Source organism: Lepidochelys kempii, chromosome 25, assembly GCF_965140265.1.
Source record: "Lepidochelys kempii isolate rLepKem1 chromosome 25, rLepKem1.hap2, whole genome shotgun sequence".
Lineage (NCBI taxonomy): Eukaryota > Metazoa > Chordata > Testudines > Cheloniidae > Lepidochelys > Lepidochelys kempii.
The window spans coordinates 8,948,860-8,970,937 of record NC_133280.1 but is presented as its reverse complement, the minus strand read 5'-3'; the positions used below and the strand labels follow the sequence as shown (position 1 = coordinate 8,970,937).

The 22,078-nt window shown below is 57.5% G+C and overlaps 2 protein-coding genes across 9 annotated transcripts in view; one reads left to right on the top strand and one right to left on the bottom strand.

The window, feature by feature from the left end:
* The window catches only part of SH3GL1 (SH3 domain containing GRB2 like 1, endophilin A2), a 59,862-nt gene extending 56,155 nt beyond the window's left edge, over nucleotides 1–3,707 (top strand). For all 6 annotated transcript variants that reach the window (XM_073324497.1, XM_073324493.1, XM_073324495.1 and 3 more), the window contains one exon: nucleotides 511–3,707. In XM_073324497.1, coding sequence (XP_073180598.1) covers nucleotides 511–707 — 197 coding nt within the window. In that variant the 3' untranslated portion in view covers nucleotides 708–3,707. The remainder of the gene's footprint in view (nucleotides 1–510) is intronic.
* On the bottom strand, nucleotides 2,720–20,889 carry MPND (MPN domain containing). Of its 3 annotated transcripts, none has more exons than XM_073324489.1 (13): nucleotides 20,648–20,889; nucleotides 13,755–13,969; nucleotides 12,833–13,063; nucleotides 11,708–11,867; nucleotides 9,563–9,647; nucleotides 8,897–8,993; nucleotides 7,991–8,063; nucleotides 7,703–7,779; nucleotides 7,391–7,559; nucleotides 6,954–7,024; nucleotides 6,364–6,453; nucleotides 5,318–5,410; nucleotides 2,720–4,669 (listed from the first exon to the last, which is right to left on the bottom strand). In XM_073324489.1, exons 1-13 carry the CDS (start codon nucleotides 20,673–20,675, stop codon nucleotides 4,514–4,516), a joined length of 1,545 nt encoding a protein of 514 aa, XP_073180590.1. In that variant the 5' UTR covers nucleotides 20,676–20,889; the 3' UTR covers nucleotides 2,720–4,513. The 3 variants fall into 3 exon arrangements, with proteins under 3 accessions (XP_073180590.1, XP_073180591.1, XP_073180592.1); XM_073324490.1 differs by lacking the exon at nucleotides 20,648–20,889 and adding an exon at nucleotides 17,844–18,072 and having other exon boundaries at nucleotides 2,724–4,669; XM_073324491.1 differs by having other exon boundaries at nucleotides 4,579–4,796; nucleotides 20,648–20,888.
* Between the last annotated feature and the right edge of the window lie 1,189 nt (nucleotides 20,890–22,078).

Below are 22,078 nucleotides of genomic sequence, written 5' to 3'. Positions count from 1 at the left end.
GATAGTTGAGAAGAGAGCAACAAGCAGGCTCAGGGGGCTGGAGGGACTAAGAAGGGATAGATTAGGAAGGCAGAAAGGCTAAGGGAGGTTTGTGAGTCTACAGCTTGGTGTTAACTCCTTTCAAGGAGGGAGAAGTAACTTAACGTGGTGCATGGGATAGCAGGAGGAAAAGGAAAACTTGGGCTGGAAATTCCCTGCTATGCTGTGGATTAGCTGCCAGGGGGAGGGTGGGAGCCCCCTTCCTTGGCATTCTTATAACTAAAAATATGCAGGAGTGAACAGTTGGCCCTGGCAGGGAGTTGGAAGCCGAGTATGGCTCTTGGATCTAACTTCTGCCCAAAAGTTCAGTGCTGCAGTGAATAGGAAACCCCACAAAGGCGATCAGTGGTGACTGGATTGCCCTGGGGTAAGGGAGTCCCAGGGGGTGAGGCTGCTCAGTGAGGCCTGATTTGTCTGTGCTCCCTTGGTCTGCGGGCCGGGCTCACCTTGGCTCTGCCTGTCTCTTTCCAGCTCACCTGGACCAGCCCTGCTGCAAGGCGCTCTATGACTTTGAACCGGAAAACGACGGCGAGCTGGGCTTTAGGGAGGGTGACATCATCACGCTGACCAATCAGATTGACGAAAACTGGTACGAGGGCATGATCAACGGCCAGTCTGGCTTCTTCCCACTCAACTACGTGGAAGTGCTGGTCCCGCTACCGCAGTGAAACTGCATCTTCCCCCTCCTCCCCCCTGGCCCTTCCCCTTCCTCCTCCCCCACCGCATACAAACTCATGGCGGGGCGAGCCCTGCTCTTCTGCATTCCATTTTGTAACTCAACACTAGGCTTCTTCTGCAGGGCGGGGCTGAGAGAATGGGATGGCGTTCGCTCTGCACGTGTGCTGGATCAGTGTAAGGGTGGCAGCAGGGAACAAGCCGCAAGGGCTGGGCAGCCCCATTCAAGTTTTCCCTTCTTGGCTTTGAACTAGGTACTTTCAACCCCGCCAGGCTCCTCCCACTTTGTATAATAAGCCAAGTCGAGCATCTCCTGGTTTGTCATGTGTCTTTTTTTGGGAAAAGCATGTGAAGCGGGTCAGCCACGCTGGAGATCCTGGGAACGTGGGTGCACCTGGGCAGCAGAGTGCATGTGTCCTACCTATGGGCAAGCTCGAGGGGGCACATGCAGGGCCAAGCACAGGGCAAGTCCAGTGAGAACCACCTGTGTGTGTTGGGAGGGGGAGGGAAACAGGACCTGCAGCCTCTTCTAGGAGGGGCTCTAGACATGAAACTGTGCAAGGAAAATACCTTCCACAGCTTAGCTTAGGTGGGGTTGGTGTCTACTGAACACGACCAGCAACCGCGCTCACCTTGTAGGATAAGGGCGAAGCAGTGAGGGTGAAAGTCAGACACTGACCCGTCCTTCCTGTTTGCCTACAGTTCACACCTATTCTAACACTGACTCGGGGGGCTGTGATGGATCAAAGTTCTCTATGCTGCTGTGGGAGGCAGAAGCAGGGCTGCTTCCTGTCCTGCTGCCTCGATGGGCCTCTCCTGCTCACCCATTCTGCTCCTGTGTAAGGACAGGGCTTAGCTGCGGGATTGTATTTCAGAGGAACACTACAAAGCAGCTTGAAAACACTAAATAGCCCCCTTGTTGTCACCCCTAGCTTCCACCTCCTGCTTTCTGTGCACTCAGCTTTGTGCTGGATTGTTTGCCGCCTCCTGTCCTCCAGAGCCGGTGTCAGCCCATAGTGTCTCTGGCCTCTGCTCTGTTTCATGGCCACAGACTTTGAGCCTCCACCTGCTGCAACCACTCCCTCTGCCCCCAGAAGAGTGGTTTGAACTGGGAGAGATGAATTGGTTCTGCTGCTTCCCCTTGGAAGAGGCTGGTTTGGCCAGGGGGGAGTGTACCTGCAGCTCTTGTATGGTGCTGGGCATGGGATAATGCTATAGTCGAATTATGGCTAAGGCGCTATTCCCTATAGATGAGAGCGATCATGGGAAGGCAGCTGCTTAGCCCATAATGCACTGCCACAAACCAACATGCCCTTATCTCCCCTCCTGTTCCATGTTCAAGTGTTTTTTTCCCATCCCATGAAAGGCTGAGTCCAAGGTGAAACTGCTTGGCTTGATCTAGTCTAATCCTTATGTGCCTTCCCCAGCTCCCTTCACCTCGGCTCTTTGGAACCTTAGGAGCTGCTTGTCTTGGTGTGATGGGAGAAGGCCTTGCTGTGTTCATAGACCTTCTAACTCAGGGCCTGTTGTTTCCTTACCCAGAAAGGAGGTCCAGTGGGAAGCTGTGGGCGTGCCTCTTTTCATGGCCTTTATTAGGACCAGTCCTTGCAATACTTGTCTGCTGCCTGATGCCCTGCAGCTCTGCTCCAGCCGGGGTGACAATCCATTCCCTGAGCAGTGTTGTGGTGGCAAGAAGCAGCCGCTTGGCAGGGGGCCCTGGTATTTAGGCAGAACGCGAGGTGGTATCTACCGGGGCCTGGCGTTGTCTGTTTAGGTGGAATCACGCGGGAACTCTCTTCTGCCCCTCAGTATGTAAATATGCTTCCATCTCAGCACCCATCCTGTTGCTGGCAATGGGACAAAGCGCAACCCCTGAGGGGCATCAGTGGCTCCTGTACTTGCCCCACTTCTCCCAGCTGTGTCCAGCATAGATGGGCTCAAAGCGAAGAGAAGCTCTGCCTGGAGAGAACCATCTCACCCGTGGAGCTGCTCTGGGGTTTACTGCACTTTCTCTGAACCGCAGCACAAGAGAAATGCTGCTTCCAAGGGCAACCCGCAGGGGGTGTCTAAAGCCACATCTTGCAGAACGTACCTCCCCTGCTTTCCTTAGCCTCACCTTTGCTGAGAGGGAGCTGAAGCACAAGGGACTGAAGCTGGTGACGGGTGCTCCCACAGTGCCATTGGTACAGCCAGCGTGTGGCAGCCAGGGCATGCTGTGCTCACCACATCACCCTCAAACCAGGGCGTGGTGTCTTCCTGCCCTCAGCAAGGCCCGGCACAACACACCTGTACCACGGGCCCTTTGGTTCTTCTGACGTCAGCCCCAGCATTGCTTCTGCATCTGTATTTTTTTAATAGCAAACAAATCTCTGCCGGCAGGTGGGGGGTTTCGGCCTGTCGCTATGTAATCGTCTCATGACGCAGTGCTTTCCTCTACCTTTCTCGCTCGCCAGATTCGGTGTCCTGTTACGTATACACACAGAACCTTTTTAGCTTTTTTAACCATGCATGTTGATATACGTTTATTACTCTCATCAATACTGTCACTGACCCAACTCCCAGCAGAGGCCAAGACTTGCAGGCGCTTTGTTCAGAGCTGGCTCATACAGCCACCCAGGCTCCCTGTTTGCGCAGCTGGTAGCCTTCAGGGGCCCAATCCTGCTTCCAGGAAGCCAACAGGAGTAGGGACCAGGCTCAGGCTTGGGTCTGCTGGGCAGACGCAGGTCCCCTATCTGTTAGGGCGGACCTGCCATAAGAGCTGGTTAGTATTTTTTGAGGTTGTAGCTTCTAACTTTCTCCTTTCAAACCCGTGGCCTGGCCGAGTCATGTCTTTGGTATGGTCCAGCGAACATTCAGTTGGATTGAAATAAGTCTTTTAGTTGGGACAATTTAATAGAACTTTTGTTATGGTTCCTCCTGGTTTTAGGGGGGGAACACCCACAAATCTTGACTTGTAATCTCTAAATAAAAGTATTAAATGTTTTCTTTCTAAAGCGTGTGCCTTCTCTTTCAGGGGTCAGGCGTGGGCTCCTTCCCCTACTGCTGTGGAATTAGCAAGCTGTCTAAGGGGTAGGGCAGCTGGGAGTGGAATATGGAAATAGAACCTCTCCCTCACTCAGGCAAACCCCCTTGGCTAACCACCACGTTACCTGCTCACGAGTTAGCGTGTGTCACCACTTCATATTGCGGGTGGCACTGCTTGGTCCCTGGGGTGGAGATACCACCCCCCAAAGGAGCCACGGAGTGAGTGGACCAGCCAGGCTGACCCTTCCACCTACCCCCTTGCACTTGCCACCTCTGGCTCAACAAGGCTGCTGCTTCCAGAACTGATTTCACTCTTCTGTTGAAGAGAGCCTCTCATGGGGACGGGAAGCCACTCTCGCAGCAGGCTGTGCCTTTAAAACCACCTGGGATGGCTTGTTCCAGGAAAGAGCAGTCAAGTCTCTTTGCTTTGACTCCAGCTGCTCCTTTTCCCCGAGAGGGGGCGGATTTATCATCACTCAATCCCAGTAGGAGTGTTCTACGCACACATTCCCTTCTGGGTCTCCCACAGACACGGGGGGAGGGGAGGTCAGCAACATTTTTTAATCAGAACTACCAGTTGCACAAATAACTTACACCCGGAGAGAGGCCGCCACCATCCTCCCTCGTTCGGACCTACACACTACACCCCCAAGTTGTACTGCGCTCCCCGAGCCAGGCCCCGTCTCCACCAGCGGCAAACGAACCCGAGCCCCAGCGCTGATCCCGTCTGCAGGATGACTCGGCTTTCAGGGCTGTATAACGGATGACTCGGCTTTCAGGGCTGTATAACGGATGACTCGGCTTTCAGGGCTGTATAACAGCTGCCCCAGGCTTGCAGATCCAACGTCCCTGCTAACTCCGCACTGGGCGCAGGCTCCAGTCTCCCCCAGCGTGGGGCTGCCAGGCTGAGCCCCACCTGGTGTAAAGGCACCTGGGTATGAGTTCAGTGTAATTCGGGCTCCAGCCTTGCCTCAGCTGCTGTGCTTGAGGAGGCTGTAAATCTGTTCCAGGACGTGGGCGAAGCCCTGATCTTTGGGTGTCCTGGAGGCAAGGGAGCCCTGAAATGGAAACAGCTTTGTTTATTTTCCATCTCAGGGAGGGGCCTAGCAGTACAGAACTACCCATCCCCCTAGGCCGAGCACCTGGTCTACCCCTAAAAAGTAAGGAAAGAGAGTTCTACCCAATGCAGCGGATCTTCACCATGGACAAGCTAACTCCGTTATCTGCCCCCGGCCACTAGACCTGTTCTCCAATGACTCTGCTTGAGTAAGGACCGCAGAAGTGGGGCTGGTATAAGCTATTAGACCCCCGCGTGCTCCATCCACATTGCTTGAGTTGTTTCAGTACAGCATAATTCCTCGGTGCAAGTCACAGAGAGTACGGCTACAATGAGGAAAACTGATCCAACCTTCCCCAGCCATGGAAGTGCTAAGGTGGAGGTAGTAAAAACACCTCACCTAGCTCAGAGCAAGCCTAGAAAACGGGCGGAAAAAGCCACCCTAGCATCCTCTCCGCCATCTTCTCTGGAGATGGCATATAATGGTTCGGCTTTTTTCCCATTTCAACCCCATTTTCTCACCTTTAGTTTGTCCAAGTAGGTCTGCTCCTGGCTCCATATATCTTGAAATTTCACTAGGTCCGGAGCCCCTTTGTAAAACTCAACCAGCAGCATCTGGAGCCGCAAAGGGAAAGGGGAGTCAGTGGAAGCCAAACGATTGCTCAAGTCCCACTGAAAGCGGGACCTGCGCCCTGCAGTTTTGCAGCAGTGGGGGAAGAGGTCTTAGAGGAGAGGATCAGCCTGTCAGCCCCAAGAAACCCCGAGCTTTCCTGTCGCATGTAGAAGGGGATTGGTCAAGACTAGGATTGGAATCTAGAGAGACTTGGAGGGATGTTAGGCCTCTGACCATCTGGTTCTAGTGATGGTCTTTGCTTATCCCCCTCTCCAGCTCTTCCTTACTGCTAACAGGAATAGAGGGGACTTGGTTTGGGCTGGGGCCCAGGCTGCTGCTTGGAACTGTTGACAGGTAATGGATCTGATTCTCGCTGTTCACCCCCAGGGTGGCTACACCCCACACCTCCGTCCGGGCTCTTTGTCTGCATGTTTCACCCTGCTCCAAGCCATGGGATTTTCGTTCTCTGAAAGAACTCTGAACAACAGGTTTGAGAGAACTCGCTGGAGGCATGGGGAGAGCCTGGTGGTGCTGCTTCATCTGGCTAAAGCCAACAGACAGAGCACCATGGGTATGTGTGTGTCACCCCAGACCTTCAGCCGCTGTTCAGTCTGAGCTGCACTGACACTAATGATCACAGCCCTTTTCCTGAGACCCCCTCACCGCACCCGTCTGTGGAGATGAGGCTTCACTCACCACCCGAGGCTGCTCTCAAACCCAGGATGGCTGCATTTCACAGACCAGTGAAGCAACACACCCACTGATACGATGGGGAAGGAGACATGGAAGGTCCTACGGTGGAGAAGTGCTATACACACATAGCATGAAGTTACTGAGACCAGCCGAGGACTGCGAGGAGATGTGTACGGTGCTGTTAGATACTCCCAGGGGCCGGGGGAGAGATCTTCCACGTAGCCCCTGCTCGGGTTCCCCTCCCCCCAAGTAGGGATCTCACCATCTCATGGAGGACGTCATTGGTGAGAAACCCATCCTGCACGTAGGTGAGCTCCACTTCCATGGGGATGCCATAATCGTTGGGCCTTTGCTGTGAGAGGAAAGGAAGCACAGAGGTTTCCAGCCGGGCACAGCCTTGGGTTACACAGGACGAGCCGGGAGCTTCCCAGGCCAGGCTGGTGCACCAGCGTTAACTCAGCCCAGCCTCAGGCAAGGGACAGTTTGGGGCCAAGTCACACACGTGATTGGCAGAGTCATGGCCCAAGTGTCAGGAAAAGGCCTTTTCCTGGCCACGGCTCCCTGAGGTGTCCAGGATGTTTATCCAGGGCAGAGAGGGGTCCGACTGCTTCTCCGGCTGGAGAGACTGTGTCCTCCCCCACACCCCAGCAGGGGCCCCGCTCCAGCAGCCCCCAGCAGCCCAGGGTCTGCTCCTTCGGCCAACGCCCCTGCACCATGGGAACCAGCAGAGGGCAATGTCTGCCATTGCCAGGAACCCCCCCGGAGAGCCGGCAGCAGGCTGCATGGTCCAGAGAGCGAGGGGGAGCAGGGGCGGAGGCTCCAGGCCTGGCCATGGCACCGTGTGGAACTCACCTCAGGAGGTGGCATGACCCAGAAGGGCGAGATTTTGGACTCCATGCCTTGGTTGCCGGGATAGTATGGTGCTGTGGGGAGAGAGCACCAGGAGTTGGACTGAGGGCCGGGTTACCACCCTCCGCAGCCCAGCCTGCCTGCCCAGGGCCTGGACTGCAGCTCCCCGGAGCCCCGGGAGGGGGTTGGAAGTAGAGCGAGGAGCATGGGATTGCAGTCCATCCCCCACCCCGCCGTGAGGGAGGGGTGGGGGGGCATCCTGACGCCCTGCACCACGGGGCGCCAGACTGAGCTTCGGGGGCTGCCCCGGGGCTGAGCCCTAGCAGGTCCCAAGGTGCCAGACGGTGCCCCGGGGCGGGGAGCTGGGTCCCCAGCTGGCCGTGCTGAAGGGCAGGGTCCCCGGCCCCACGTCCGGCTCCCCCGCACGGCCCGGCCCTTACCGCAGATGAGGGCCAGGCAGGGCTGGAAGCTGTTGTTGCTGCCCTGCAGCTTGAGCTGGTAATCCATCTGGGCGTCGATGTCCTGCAGCGAGGGGAGGGCGTGGCTGAAGGGGTGGCTGTGGTACCAGCCCACCAGCGCCAGCCCCCGCAGGAAGAGGTTCTGGCAGATCTGAGGCACGGGCACAGAGAAGAGGGAGGAGCCATTAGCGGTGGTCTGGGCTCAGCTGCCCAGGGCAAGCCCTGCTCGGGCCTGGAGCACGCACCGGCGGGATGGCGCAGGCCGCGGCCAGCTAATGCCCCCCCCCCCGTTACCTCCTCCTCGACGGTGGCTGCCGATTCGGCGTCTCCGAGGCGCGTCCGGCAGGGGAACGCTCGCAGCACCGTCAGCACTGCAAGGAAGGCCAGGCGTCAGCTCGGCCCAGCCGCTCACGGACTCCACCCAGCCGAGAAAAGCTGGTTAGAGCGAATGCCCCCCAGCCTGCGAGCCTCGGGGGGCTGAACCCCGGGCCCAGACTGGGGCCTCGCGCCTTGGGCCCGAGGCAGCCTCGGAAGGGCCTGGCGCGGCCGGGAAATGAACTCCAAACCTCGGCCTGTACCTACCCTGGCTGCTGGTATCCCACCTGCCTCCCAGGTAGCCAACCACCTCGCTCCTCGTTAGGTGGCTGTGAAAGTCCTAAAGAGGGAACGGGGGGAGAGTTTAAACCCAGTTCCCGCCTGCCCTCCCTCCGGTCTCTCCCCCACCCCCGCCCCTCCCTTCACCCCGCACCCCTCCTCTCGGTTCCCACCACCCTGCATCCAAAGGCATTGCGCACCCCTTCCCCGGGAGCCTCCACCAGGAGGTGTCTGGGTGGCATCCCAGCCCTGAGTCTTCTGCGTTCTGTGGGTGTCACCCTCGGTTTAACACATCTCCCTGGGCCATGCGGATCCATGAGTCGCGTCCTCCCCCCCCACGTTCCTTGGGAGCTGCCCTTCCGGCCGAGGCAACGTTAATATCACATGTTGCAGTCCCAGGATCTTGCTTTGATCCTGAAGGACTCTCAGGCCCCTGCTAATAGTCTACCAGTTGATGGGGCCTGCAGGAGGTGGGGTGCACAAAGGCTGGCCACCCTTTTGAGGAGAGATCATTGTCTGCAGTCCCTGAAGAAGTTCCCAGTCTGCAAGTTCTCTCGGTCACCAGCACGGGGCTGCCTGCCTTCACCACCCCAGCTCGGAAGTTTTTGCCACATGTCTCCTGGCAACCAGCAAATCCTTCAGCGGGGCCCATTATTCACCCATCGTCCACCTCCTCTCTCAAACTGCCCCTACTACGGTTAGCGATCGGACTGTGTGCAGCAGCTGTTCCACCCTGGGAGTTTCAATCAGCTGGTGGGGTCCCTGTCTCCCTGCGGGCTGGGGGGGCCACCAGCCAGAGGGATGCAGGCAATTGCACGAGCCTTGCCTAGCGTAACAGGTCCATGCTGGAGGGAGCGCTCCAGGGTGGGGGGCAAGCGGGGGGCCGGTACATACCAGCAGCAGCAGCACGTTACTGGAGATGGCCACATTGAATGGCTGGAACTTGTTGATTGCCGCGAAGGAGGTCACTTCCACGAGGGTGTGTGGGTTCCTGGAACAGAAGACCCCCGTTCTCCACCACGCATCCCCCAATCCCAGCTGGTGCTGACCTGACACCCTCCGGGGTTTGTCTCTTCTGAACCCCAGCACGCTGGGCCATGGACCCAGGAGAGTTGGGGGCGGGGAGTAGCCTTTTGTGCTGTGGGAAAGTCAGGCTCCCTCCCTGGGGCTGGGCTCGCCGGGACAGACAGGGAGAAGGGGACGATGCTGGAGCTGAATTGTCAGGGGAGCGACAGGTGGGGACCAGGCTGGATTCAGGCAGATAGCCCCGTTCTGCTCCCAGGGAGCATTGATGCTGGGGGGGGCAGGCAATCCCAGACTGGACTAGCGGGGTGCTGCGGGATAGGGCGGAGGGAAGCCGCCAAGCCGCGCAGCTGCCTCAGAAGTAGAATGGCAGGGGGCGATACCACGGAAGGGCAGAGCTTTCAGAGCGGAGCAGCAGGAGGCGCTGCAGGTCAGGGTGGGAGGGGACGTGATGGCATTGACAGAACTCGCTCTCCCGAGAACTTTGCCAACAGCTGACCAGAGGACGCTGGGAAGGGAGCTGCAGTGGGGCGCTACCTGGCAGAGTCCCGGCTTCCCAACGTGCAGTAACGGACGGGGGTGCGGTTCTTGCTCTCCGGTCTCTTCCCGTAGGGCCCGTTATCTGCAAAGACAAAGAGACCAGTCCCCACACAGTCCGATTTGCCCCCTGGCCCCTTTAGGACACACCGAGGGAAGGGAAGGCGGGGAGAGAGGGTTTGTGGAGACAAGTTCTCAGGGATTCATCTCACTTCCTGTGCAAGTCTCCAGACAGAATTAACCATTCTTTTACAGCTGCTGTCCTGATTTGCTGATCTCCAGCTGAAGGGGATGCTGTCAGGTTAAAAATCAAACCAGGGAGGCAGTGTGACCTAGTAGACAGAGCAGGGGACTGGGACTCAGGGGACCTGGGGTCTGATTCTGGTTCTGCCACCAGCCTGTGCATGACCTTGGGCATGTCACGTCCTCGCTCTGTGCCTCAGTTTCTCTATCTGTAAAATGGGAATTATGATCCTTTTTAAAGTGCTTTGAGATTGATGAGAAATGATAAGAGCTAGGGATTATTATTAACAACAAATAACCCATTTCCTCCTCTCTGTGACCACCTGAGATCGCTACAACAGGACAGACAGCCCATTAGACAGAATAAAATTGTATATAACTTTCATGCTTCAGGGCATAAGCGAACCACTGCCTGCCTGGGGTCAGGAAGAAACATCCCCTAAGGGCAGGTTCTCCCATAACTGCCGTTTGCAGCATTCCTCACCTCTTCCTCTGAAGCATCTGATGCTGCCACTGTCCCATTTGCTGCCAGCATGTTCACTCTGCTTGTGCGGTGTTATTTGATTTGTATTGTGGTAGCGCCTAGGTGCCCCAATCATGGACCACTGTGCTAGGTGCTGTACAAACATATGTGTTTCCCTAGCCCCCCTACCCTTTGTCTGCCTGTGTACATTGTAAGCCGTCCAAGGCAGGGACTGTCTACTGCTCTGTGTCTGGGCGGTGCCTAGCCCAGTGGGGCCCTGGTCTTGGTAACTCCTGACAATTCAGTTGAAAAAGAAGCAGGACACCGGACTTGTTGGAGTCACCAGTCTGACCCAGGGCAGCAATTCCTACGCTCCCGAAGAAGCTTTAAAAATCCAGTTGGCGCCTTGCTATTGGTGCTGATTGCTTATCTTCTGCGGTTCTCTCCGCCTAGAGCAGGGGTGGGCAAACTACGGCCCGCGGGCTGGATCTGGCCCGCCAGCTGTTTTAAGCCGGCCCTCGAACTCCCGGCCCATGGGAGCTTTGGGGGAGGTACCCACAGGCGGGAGCAGCGCACGGAGCCCTCTGCCCCTGCTCCCACAGGGGCCGCAGGGACGTGGGGCCGGCCGCTTCCGGGAGTGGCGCGGGGCCCACGGCGACCACGGCGGGGCAATCCCGTGGGCCGGATCCAAAGCCCTGAGGGGCCGGATCCGGCCAGCGGGCCGTAGTTTGCCCACCCCGGTGTAGATGTACTCCACTAGCTTTGCGTTAGCTAGATCCAAGCTAGCTCACGTTAACAATCGCCGCAAACCTGCAGCCGCGCCGACGGGGGCCACTCCAGTTCGGAGCCAGGATCCTAGGCGGGCGGAGCTAGCCCGGGCAGCTGCCAGGGCTTCACTGCTATTGTTATTCGAGCTAGCTCCACCAACACTCGGTCAGGGGGGTCTACACAGGCTGCAATCTGACCTCCCGACTGCAGTGCAGACAGACCCGAAAATCCTCCTGGAGACAAGGCTCCGTCGTTTTTCACCTCCCTGTAGCTGGTGGAAGCCAACCCCAGGGAGAGGGGCCTAGGGTTGGCCTGGACCAGTGCCAGCGAGGTAAAAACCACCTGCACCTCATCTCTGCTCGACTTGGAGCTTGCCAAGGCCATGTTAGACCCGTCTGTGTTCTGCAGCGAGGAGGCAGAGAGATGCAGGGTGGCAGCTTCGGGAGGCAGGGGCTGCAGAGGGGAAGGCTCTCGCACCCAGTGCCGAGGCAGGGACTGCGGGCCTAGATGGGCAGAGGAATCAGGGAAAGGGAGACACGAGCTGGAAGGTCTAAGAATTACCCTGGTCAGTCCAAATCCCACCCCTTAGACTCCTGCCATGGATCGGAGCAGACCAGACCCCCCAGCCCCAGCATGGAGCAGGCTGTTCTGAGCCTTTGACCCAGCGTTACCAGCGTTGTGTTGCTCCACCAGGCTCTTGCTTTGGTGCTTCCTGCTTTTCTCCTCCAGTTTCTTGCCAAGCGCAGGCTCCGAGATGGCGATTTTACCTTCCCTGGCCTCGTCCTCCTCCTCCTCGGCCAGTTCCTCCTCCTCCCCTTCGCTCACCAAACTCTGCAGGGTAGGGGGGGAGAGAGGAGGAGATGTGGCAGGACAGACAGCCTCCCCCCACCCCAGCTTCAGCACGGAACTGGTGCTTCTTACTCACCACCCATCCCAGACCCCCAAGGACGCCTGTGCTCCTGGGTCCAGCTCACTGCCCCTGCAAACGGACATTTTGCAGGGGCAGAGCCTCCCCCGGGCACCCTCTGCTGGCACAGTGATACCAAGAAGCAACTCCCCCCAGCACCTCCATGGGGTCTGATCCCAGGCGGCAGTGCCCCACGGCCGCTGCGCTGCCCATTCCCTCAGGCATCCAAATGCCTGCCAGTCTAGGGCCCGTCTCAGGTAACTAAGGTCCAGTTGGGAGACTCCCAGCCTCCCTCCTGCTCTCCTGGGGTTCAGAGCTCCGCTGCTCACACGAAAATCCTTCCACGGGTTAATCACCCTCCCTGGCAAAAATGTGCACATAGTCTGAATGTGTCCAGTCTGACACAGTCTTATTTCCAGTCTGAATGTGTCCAGCTTCATCTTCCAGCCAGGCGCTGGGTCAGCCCTTTCTCAGCGAGATGGAAGAGCCCGTTATTAAATATTTGTTCCCCAGGTAGGTTCCTATAGGTACTAACTGCTGAAGCCCCTTTAAAAACCTAGAGAGACACGGTGGGGGGAGGTCACATCTTTTATTGGCCCAACTTCTCTGGGTGAAAGAGACCAGCTTTCGAGCCCCACAGAGCTCTCCTCCAAGCCTGGCTCTCCTTCGCTTTGAGGAGCTGGTCCCATGACAGATGTTACCTCCCACACCTTGTCTCCAAAATCCTGGGGCCAACACACTTGAAAAGCTAAGGTGTGAGTGCCCCTCTTTGCAGCAATGGGGTATAACAGCCTCAAAGGGGGGGTTCATCATATTTGAAACGTTCCTGCTGACTCAGCTCCCCCGGGGCCCAGGGGGCAAACAAGGGAGGGGGGGGCGCCTGGCTCACCTCCTCGGCCGCGGGGGCATTGGGCTGGTGCTTCTTCAGCCAGGCCGCCTTGCACTGGTCCAGCTTCTGCCCCTTGTACCTCACCGAGGCCCAGCCGCAGCCCGATTTCTTCGCCGGGTTCACCAGCTTCTTGCAGTACGTGGCCCAGGCGCTGGGTGAATTGAACACCTGCCCCGTCTCCTGCCAGGTGATCTTCCCGTCAGGCAGCAAGTCCCCTAGGAACTTCTTCCCCTGGGAGAGCAGGAGGGAAGCAGCAGGCTCCGTTAACACACTGGCACGGGGGGGAACCCGCTGGGGAAGGCCCAGCGAGGAGAAGGAGGGCAGGGGATTCACCGGTCACTAGAGGTGCCCCGAGCGTTGCCCCTCAAGAGGGTGTGCAGCCACCAACCCAGGAGCCCTGCTCTCCACTACCTCTCAGACCCGACTTGGAGAGCAGCAGGCGCTCCCCTCCTCTCCCCTCCCCGCCACTCACCAGGCTTGGTACAGGAGCACATGGCTCCCAGGCCGAATTCACCAGCACCAAAACCCCACTCTGGCCCCTGAAGCGGATCCAGGCAAGACCCAGGCCTGGGGGGGCTCAGTGCAGTGGTGGGGAACCAGGAGCCTGCATGTGGGGAAGAAGCTGGAGTCAAGGGGGCAGGGAAGGGATGGCGAGGCACGGAGGAGTCTGTCCGAGAAGCAGGAGGAAGATCAGAGAGCCCCCGCAAGGTTGTGGTGTTTCCTGCTTGGGGCTAGTCCACCTCTGCTCGGCCCTATGGCTGCAGGCTGGACCCCAGCATCTAAGTCACCATTAAAGAGGCTGTTGGAACAAAGGGCAGCAGTTCTGGAGCCGTGGGCACCCCCAGACCCCCAGGGAGCCCCAGGCCCGCACCAGCACCCACCAGCGGCGAAGGAGCACCAGCCCGGCGCACTCTGCCCTCACCAGGTAGTAGATGGAGAGCACGCCCGCCCCCGGCTCGATCAGGCCGTCCTTGAGCAGCACGCGCAGGGTGATGCCGCGCCGGGTGAGGATGCAGCTGCGCCCCCCTGGGGCCGGCTTTCCGGCGCTTTCATTCTCAGGGTCTTCCAAGCTCGTCTCCAGCTCCTCCTCATCCTCTTCCAGGCACTCCTCCGCTCCAGGAGAATCGGCATCCAGAGCTGGGAAACAAACACCACAGCCTGACCTGGGGAAGTGGGAGTCGGGACTCCTGGGTTCCATCCCCAGCTCCAGAAAAGAGCATGGTCTATGGATCAGAGCAGGTGACGAGGAGTCAGGAGTCCTGAGTTTTGTTCCTGGCTCTGAGAAAGGCGTGAAATCTATCCACTAACACCCCATCTCTAAGTGTCATATCTAGTGGTTAGAGCAAGGACCTGTGGGCCACAGAGCCCTAGTCTCACTCCAAAGTTCACCACCTGTGTGATGTCAGACAAGCCATTTCCCCGCTTTGTGCCTCAGTTTCCCCATCTAAACTGAAGATGGTAATGCTGATCTACTTAACAAGGGGCTGGGGAGTCTGAACTCAGTCAAGCTTGCAAAGTGCTTTGAGATCCTCAGATAGGTGGGGTATGGAAGGATACAGGATCAGTATAATAGCTCATGAGAATAAACCAATGAGTCTCTTAAAGGGTAACTGTTAAAAACCCCAAACATACCTGAGAAACATACATAGCTTTACCTGAGATCTTAACAACCTGGGCGATTTTTAAAACTAAAAAAGAAATTTTAAGGCCTAAATTTTCAGCAAGGACTAGTGATTTTGCATGCCCATCTTCAGGCACCTTACAGGGGGCTGAGGGGCGGGCATGCAGCACCTCCTGTAAATCAGCCCCCTCTGAAGGGTCTCAAATCAGGTCCCCAAAATCCCTTGTTGCCTTTGAAAATTTGGCCCCTAAAACTGCTTTTCACTATTAAGTCCCCCCAAAAAGGAGGAGGGGGTTAGGCAGCCCCCTGGCTCTGCAAAGGCCTGCAGGGGGACCTTGGATAAGTCACTGCCTCCCTGTGCCTCAGTTTCCCCATCTGTACAATAGGGATAATGCTGCTGCCCTCCTTTGTAAATTGCTTTTAAGGTCAACAGATGGAAAGGCCCAAAGAGGATCTAGGGATGATAATTATTATCTTTATCATAAATCCAACAGGCTATTTTAGTGCCACCTTAAGTGGCTCGCTCAAGGAGTTTGTGGGTGGGCCAGGAATTGAACCAGGACCCAGCCCAGTGCTTGACGCTAGCTCCTACCCTCCCGTGACTTGGATGGAGCGCTGCTGATTTTCCTCCCCAAGGAGCTGGGCCCTTATAGATTACTTCTCTGGGAGCATCTAGCCCAAGGAGATGGAAAGCCAGGCTTAAAAAAAAAGAAATTTTAAGGCCTAAATTTTCAGCTGGTCAATATACAGCACTTTAGCTGCAGGTTGCATCTACTTCCTAAACTTCCTGGGACAGTTTCCCTTGTACCAGGACAAGCCTCTTTTAGAAGGAAAAAAGAAAACCAGGTACCCGCTGTTCGGACTGCCATGCACCCCTCCGCCACCCCATACCCCAGAGTCCTGCTTATGCCGATCCAACCCTTGTCACCCTGCCCAAGTCTCCCTGCTGGGACCCCTTGGGGAGGAGATGGAGCTGGATACCCCACCAGCCAAAGGCACCTACCACCTGCTTTTCTGAATGGCTGGCAGGTGTATTGTGTGGGTTAGCTAGGAAGAATCCTCCCCCCACCGCCCAGGGAGTTGGCTACGTGGCCCCTGGCTCCCCACCAGAGATGCCCGAGCACAGGGAGCAGGCGTGCCTGCGTGGGCGGGGCCCTGCCAGACAGGTGGGTCCTGGTCGTCCGACTCACGCCAAGCAGGGATCGGCACAGAAACCATCACAGCTCGTGGCTGTGCAGAGCCCTTGCGCTTGAATCGCTTGCCAGCTGGGTTTGCCTGTCCCAACAGCCCAGCCTCCCTCTTACAGCCGAGTTCAAACTGCCTGAGAACCCTGGTTTGAATTCGAAGGGCAGTTCTGATGCCGTCGCCTTCGGCCCCTTTCCCGGTCACACACGAGGGCTGCCAAGTGCCAGAGTGTCCCCAGGGCAAATCCCTCCAGAAGCCAGTTTGGAGCCTGAATGTCCACCAAGACCAAATCCCAACTGGCCCATTCGAGAATAAAATTTCCAGCCGGCGCGCGTCACCTAAACCGCCCAATCAAGGACCAGCAACGCTACCATGTGACCTGACTAATCCCACACCAATGGGGGCTATCGGGCGCGTGCTGGGCCTGGGAGGGGGAGAGCCACGAAGAGTTTTCAATATGCAACAAATTGGAGAATTTCACGGACAATTCGCAAGCTGGGGAAAGGGGGCAGCATCTGCTTGGGTCAGCATTCGGTGCCAATTTCTGGCTCTGATCCGCCCGCCTTCTTCACTAGCCCGGGGGGGCTCCAGCCTTGCCACATTATCTCAAAGTGGTCCAGAGGCCACATCAATCTTTGACCTATTTGCCGAGGCTCCAGGTGGGTGGAGCTCCGACCCTGGCTAGGGCTGCTACATCCCAGCAGACAACAGAGCCGCCCGAGCTACCCCAGGTTACCTTTGGGGGGTGCTACTGAGCAGCTGCTCCTGGGGCTGCAGGGCAAGGGGGTGGGAGGTAGCTGGGGAGGCAGCGCCCCTTCTGCCTCCCCACAGCAGTGGGGCAGATTCCTAACACGTCAGGTGAAAGGCCCCCGGGGAGGTCAGTGTCAATTCAAAATGGCGTGTTTCTCGGGCCACACGACGGCTTGCTGCACTCTGTGCCCGTCCCGGCTCTCGTCCAGCGCCCGTGTCTCCCCCACCTGGCCACCTAGCAGCTGCAGCCCAGAGGAGCCGTCGAGCCACAGGGGCAAACCTCCCGCTAGTCCCTGCGGACGGCCAATGCTCCCCGCAGGTTGCCAGTTTGGCCAGAGCAGGAGAAAAGCTTTGTAACAATCTGAGCTGGGCCTTAACTCGCAGCCCTGTTCCACCGGGTGGGGGGGAAGAGGCCACTGCCCTAAACTCTGATGGGGGGGGCATTATTCTATAGCTCCCTTGCCATGAGGCACATGGGGCTGGAATGAGTGTGTGTCTGTGTGCGCGGGGGGGGGGGGGAGCTCTCACTCTTCATGCTGAGCAGGTGGCTGCCCCCCTCCCAAACAGAAATGGTGATTCTGGGGCTGGGAGATCCAAGTCCCCCCTCTATCCCTCCCAGGACTGGGGGCTCTGTGCACCCCCCCCCCCCCGCAGGACTGGGGGCTCTGTGCACACACACCCCCCGCAGGATTGGGGGCTCTGTGCACACACACCCCCCGCAGGACTGGGGGCTCTGTGCACCCCCCCCCCGCAGGACTGGGGGCTCTGTGCACACCCCCCCCGCAGGACTGGGGGCTCTGTGCACCCCCCCCCCCGCAGGACTGGGGGCTCTGTGCACACACCCCCCGCAGGACTGGGGGCTCTGTGCACCCCCCCCCCCCGCAGGACTGGGGGCTCTGTGCACACACCCCCCGCAGGACTGGGGGCTCTGTGCACACACACCCCCCGCAGGATTGGGGGCTCTGTGCACACACCCCCCCCGCAGGACTGGGGGCTCTATTCCCACACTCCAGCCAGGAAGCCCCCATGGCTCAGGAAGGGCCGGTCCAGGCCAGCCTCTCCCAGGAATTGATGTCAGACGCGGGGGGCAACCCCTCTGCCACTCCCACCCCCAGCGGAGCTAGGGGCCACCCGAGGCAGGTGGATGAAGCCAGGGGGATCTTTCCAAGCAGGAACAGGACCTTGGAAAGGGACCTGCAGCTGGAGGGATGCAGGGGGAGGACGGGGGGGGGGGTGCGCTGGGGGGCAGGCAGCGGGGAGTGGGCAGCTGGAGGCATGCAGAGAGAGGACTGGGGCAGAGGGGGGGCGGCCGCGCGCGGGGGTCTGCAGCCAGGGCGGGTTGCGAGGGAAGGGGGGGGTAGCGGGGGGGGCCCCCAGCCCAGATAGGGAGGGGTGCAGGCGCGGGGGGGGGCGGGGGCGGGAGCAGGAGGGGAGACGGGCCCCCCGGGCCGGTACCTGCCATGGCTCCGCTCGGCCCCGGTTCCTGTTGTTCCTCCCCTCGGCGCAGGATGAATCAGACACTGGGGCTCCGGCGGCGGCTTCTTCCCAGCACGTGATGATGCGGCCCCGCTTGTCTCCGCCTCCCGCTCCCCAGCCGGGGCCACCCAGCCCCGGGGAGAGCCCGGGGAGCCCCGCGCCGGGGGCCGGGCATGGAGGGTGCACGGAGCTCCTGGCGGGTGGAGGTGGGGCGGGGGCATGGAGGGAAGATCGGACGTGGTGGGGTCTGTGGAGCCCCGGGGGGGGGGGGTAGTGTGTGGGGGGGGGTGCATGGAGCCTGCAGGGAGAGATGGGGGGGTGGTGAAGGTGTATGGAGCTCCTGGGGGGTGCAGTTGGGGGGGCGGGGCATGGAGCCCCCCCCCACACTTTGCAAACACCGGATCCAATCAGCTGCAGGTCCCTAGCTCCCATTTGCCCCACTCTCCCCACTAACTCCCACTCCCCTCCCAGAGTTGGGAACAGAACCCAGGAGTCCTGACTGCCCCTCCCCCCCTGCTGTAACCATTAGACCCCACTCCCCTCCCTTATTCAGTTAGAATCAACTCATTTGACCAGCGGATACTATTGTCAGGGTCCTGGGTTCTATTCCCAGCACTGTCCCTGACTCTGGCTCACTCACTCCGTGCCTCAGTTTCCCCCCTTTGTACATCAGGGTGGGGGGAGAATATTAACCTCTCCCACCAGCGCGCTGTGCGGATAAGTTAACCTCTGAAGGTGAAAGGAGCGATATTTATTTGTAACCTCAATTATGCGTAAGCCAGGGGCGGCCCCACCGGCAGCTAACCCTGTGATGTGGGGCTGCGATGGAAAAGCGGCTGACAGCGTGATCCCGCCATTCTGCCACCAGAGGGCGCCTGCTCTGTGTGTCTTGGGCATTGTTCCTCAGAAGGGCAGAAGGAAATAAATAAATATTTTCTCTTGCAACAAACAGGATCCAGACGCGCTGTCTTCCTGTCAGGTGCACTCAGGGCTCAAGGGGGCAAAATCCAACCCCAGCCACAGATAATACAGACAATTCACTCTCCAGGAGCCAGCCACCCAAGACTGGGCCTTAAACAACTGGGCACCACCTTGAAATGGCTTCAGTTTCATAGCAGGAGTCTGCAGCCGCCAGTTTTGCTGTGGTTTTAATGTTTTTTTTCTCTCTCCTGCGTGTGTGTGAAAGACCCACACAGACAGCAGGGCCGGCAGCGACACTGGCTGCGGGCAGTGACCTGTCAACAGCACAAAGCGAGAGGAAAACAGACAAGAAAACAGGTTTTCTCCTTTCATCTTTTTCAGGCCATGCCACCTTTGGCACTTGCTAGTCACACCAGGAGGTAACGAACAGGTGATGAGATGCACAAGACTGATTTCTAAGTGGACATTGGCCCCTCTGCAGTTCTAATCGTTCTAATCTCTGAAACTATTCATCTAATTGGCACAAGCCAGCCAGCATCAGTTCCAAGAAGTGCAAGAAGCTCTGACCAGTGGCCCATGCCAATTATGCAGTCAATCGATTTTTGACCCCACTGGTGCATGAAATGTGGGGCAAGGGACACAAGCAATAAAAGCAGGATCATAGAAGAGACCTCAGGAAGTCATCTAGTCCAACCCCCTGCACAAAGCAGGACCAATCCCCAATTTTTGCTTCAGATCCCTCAATAGCCCCCTCAAGGATTGAACTCCCAACCCTGCGTTTAGCAGGGCAATGCTCAAACCACTGAGCTATTCCTCCCCTGAAAACTCAAGAATTAACTGATCTTGGATTAGATCCAAATCTTATTGCAAGTGCTTTGGGGCAGAGACTTATTATATGTTTGTACAGCACCTAGCACAGTTGGAACATCAAACAGGCTGAAGCCCCGCAGGTACGACAAGCAGGATAAATTGATAACACTTCCATTGACTTCAGCCTTCATCTTTTGGTTCCTTAAGTCCAGCACCCTTTAAACAATTTTTCTGCTAAGATTTGTTTTCCTTAAGGGTTTGGGAGGAATTCCAGGGATCGATACATGGAATTAAGACCGGAAGGGTTTGACTGTAAGCAGTAATAGTCCATTATCCTCTTTGTCTTTTTGCAGCCAAAAGCCACTGGAAACAAACTCGCAAGACGCCAAGTTAGAATCGTATGGGATCCGTTCCTACAACTGGATTTGACCAGGCTTGCATCTGCCTGGATCCAACTGCAGGATTGGGCCCAGACTGTGTACAATTTGCAGATGTCAAATGCCCCGTTTTGTTGCCAGGTTAGGCTCTGTCAGTCATTTGAGAAACTAATTGGAAATGCAATGACAATATTTAATTCTATTTCTGGCTCTCCCCTTTTACCGTCCTTACAGCCCCAATCTGACGTTTCTTCTGAGAAAATTCAAAATAGGATCTGAGGCTTTTTTAAAAAAAAAGAAATGATCCTGCTGGTGCAAAAAGAAAGGACTAAATTGAAATTGGAGTTTGTAAGACGTACAAAGAGTTGGAAATGACAGTGAACGAGTTAATTAAAAATGAAACAATCTAATCTTTCCTGGCCTATTTACGATCATTATTATGAACTGGTTTCTCCTGGTGTTTACTGGGGAGCGTGGTGTTCGGTCATCACTCAGTGCTTGCAAGAGATCGCTTTACGGGTGTCTGTCCAAGGGCCTGTGCATAACAAGAGTGGCACAATGCGCCGCCCAGCCTCTCCTTCTGGGAAGCTCAGCCCTTAACAGCATAGCTGCCAGTAACACAGGCTGGGGAGGATCTGAATTTTGACCTTCTCATGGCTGGAGATTCCACAATACCTGTTTTCAGCTCTGCCAAGTTCCTCATTCCGCTGCAAGGTTCAGATGAGTTTAGTCGGTATTTTTCTGGGGATTTCCTTTAGTTGTTTAATTACTCCTGCAGGGTTCCAACCTGCGCTGTTAACTTTGTTGGGCTTTGCTGACGCTGAGATCCCCCCTAAAATCTCTCCCAATGGGGACAGGCTGCTGGCCTTTTAACCAGCGCTCTGCTCGGAGCAGGGTTAGATGGTGGGGTGGCTCAAAAGCCAGTGGCCTGTCTTAGGGAGCTGGGGGGAGCTAGCAGCTGCTGTGCAAGAGGCAGAGGCTGCAGGGGGGAAAGTGCAGGCTCTGTGGCAAGGGGCCAGGGAGATAGGAAGTGTCAAGAGTCCAGGGAGCATCCCCAAATACCCGCACTTTCACAGTCCCCATCTGCAGGCCAGGTAGCTGGGGCTGTGTGAGTCCTAGACTCTGTTCAGGGAATCTCAGGGCACCCAGCATTGAGCAGGGCAGTATCTGAGTGATGCCATCCCCTCAGGGTGGCTACTATGGGTGGGTACCTGGGACGCTCTCAGCACCCCTCCGGCTGGACTTCCTAGCTGGGAGAATGCGTCCCACGCTCTCCGCCCGGCCCGCCAGCCTCCTGATTGTTGGGGTCGGCTCCTAGCACTCTCACTCTGGGGGGGGGAAGGGGGGGACTATACTCCTGCTCTCCCTCTGCCCCCTTTATCTGTGGGGTGGGGTCCTCTCCCGTGAATGGGACGTTAACATGATTGCTGCCCCACTGTTCAGAACAGCAGCTGTGAAATCGACCGGGCCAGGCACCAGGCTGTACAGACAAACTGCAACCACCAGGCCCAGGCAGTAGTTGGGAACAGGGAACTTACTGGCCAGCCCCAGCGTGGCCACATGTTGAAGCGGGCCCTGGTTTAGCGGAGGAGAGAGGCCTGGGTTTAGCGGCTGTCCGCCCTCCCGCCTAAACCGCAGGCCGATCCTAGAGCCTGTGGCTTCCGGCTCCAATCGGGTCGAAGCAGCAGCTACTGGTTCTAATGGAACTGGCCTGTGCTCAGGCTGGTCTCGCTGTTCCCTTGAGCTCTGTGTCCACCTCTTGGCTCTGATCTTCTACTGACACTGGAAGCTCTTTGGGGCAGGGACTCTCTCTGTTCTGTTTGTGTGCGGGGGGGTGGGGGCGGCTAGGCGACCGCAGTACAGGTAATAACCCTACTCATAACAATGCCGGCTTGGCAGCTCTTGCATGAAAACCCAAATCACCCGATCAAAGCAAATCACCTCCCTGGTGGCAGGGGGCCTGACTCCAGCCCCCCAGGCTTTGTGTGTGGGGGACATTGGTTCAGGGGGCTGAATTCCCCCTGCCTGGAGTGGTGCACAGAGCAGCGGGGAGCTGTGCTGGGCAGCGGGTTCAAGCAGACTGAAGGAGGGGAGTCTTGGGCCAAA

Coding starts and splice junctions, on each gene's coding strand:
- MPND (XM_073324489.1), bottom strand. CDS start 20,675: ATGAGGAACTTGGCAGAGCTGAAAACAG. Junction 11,868..12,832: donor ATGCCCCCGCGGCCGAGGAG/GTGAGCCAGGCG, acceptor CCTACCCTGCAG/AGTTTGGTGAGCGAAGGGGA. Junction 7,025..7,390: donor CTGCCTGGCCCTCATCTGCG/GTAAGGGCCGGG, acceptor CTCTCCCCACAG/CACCATACTATCCCGGCAAC.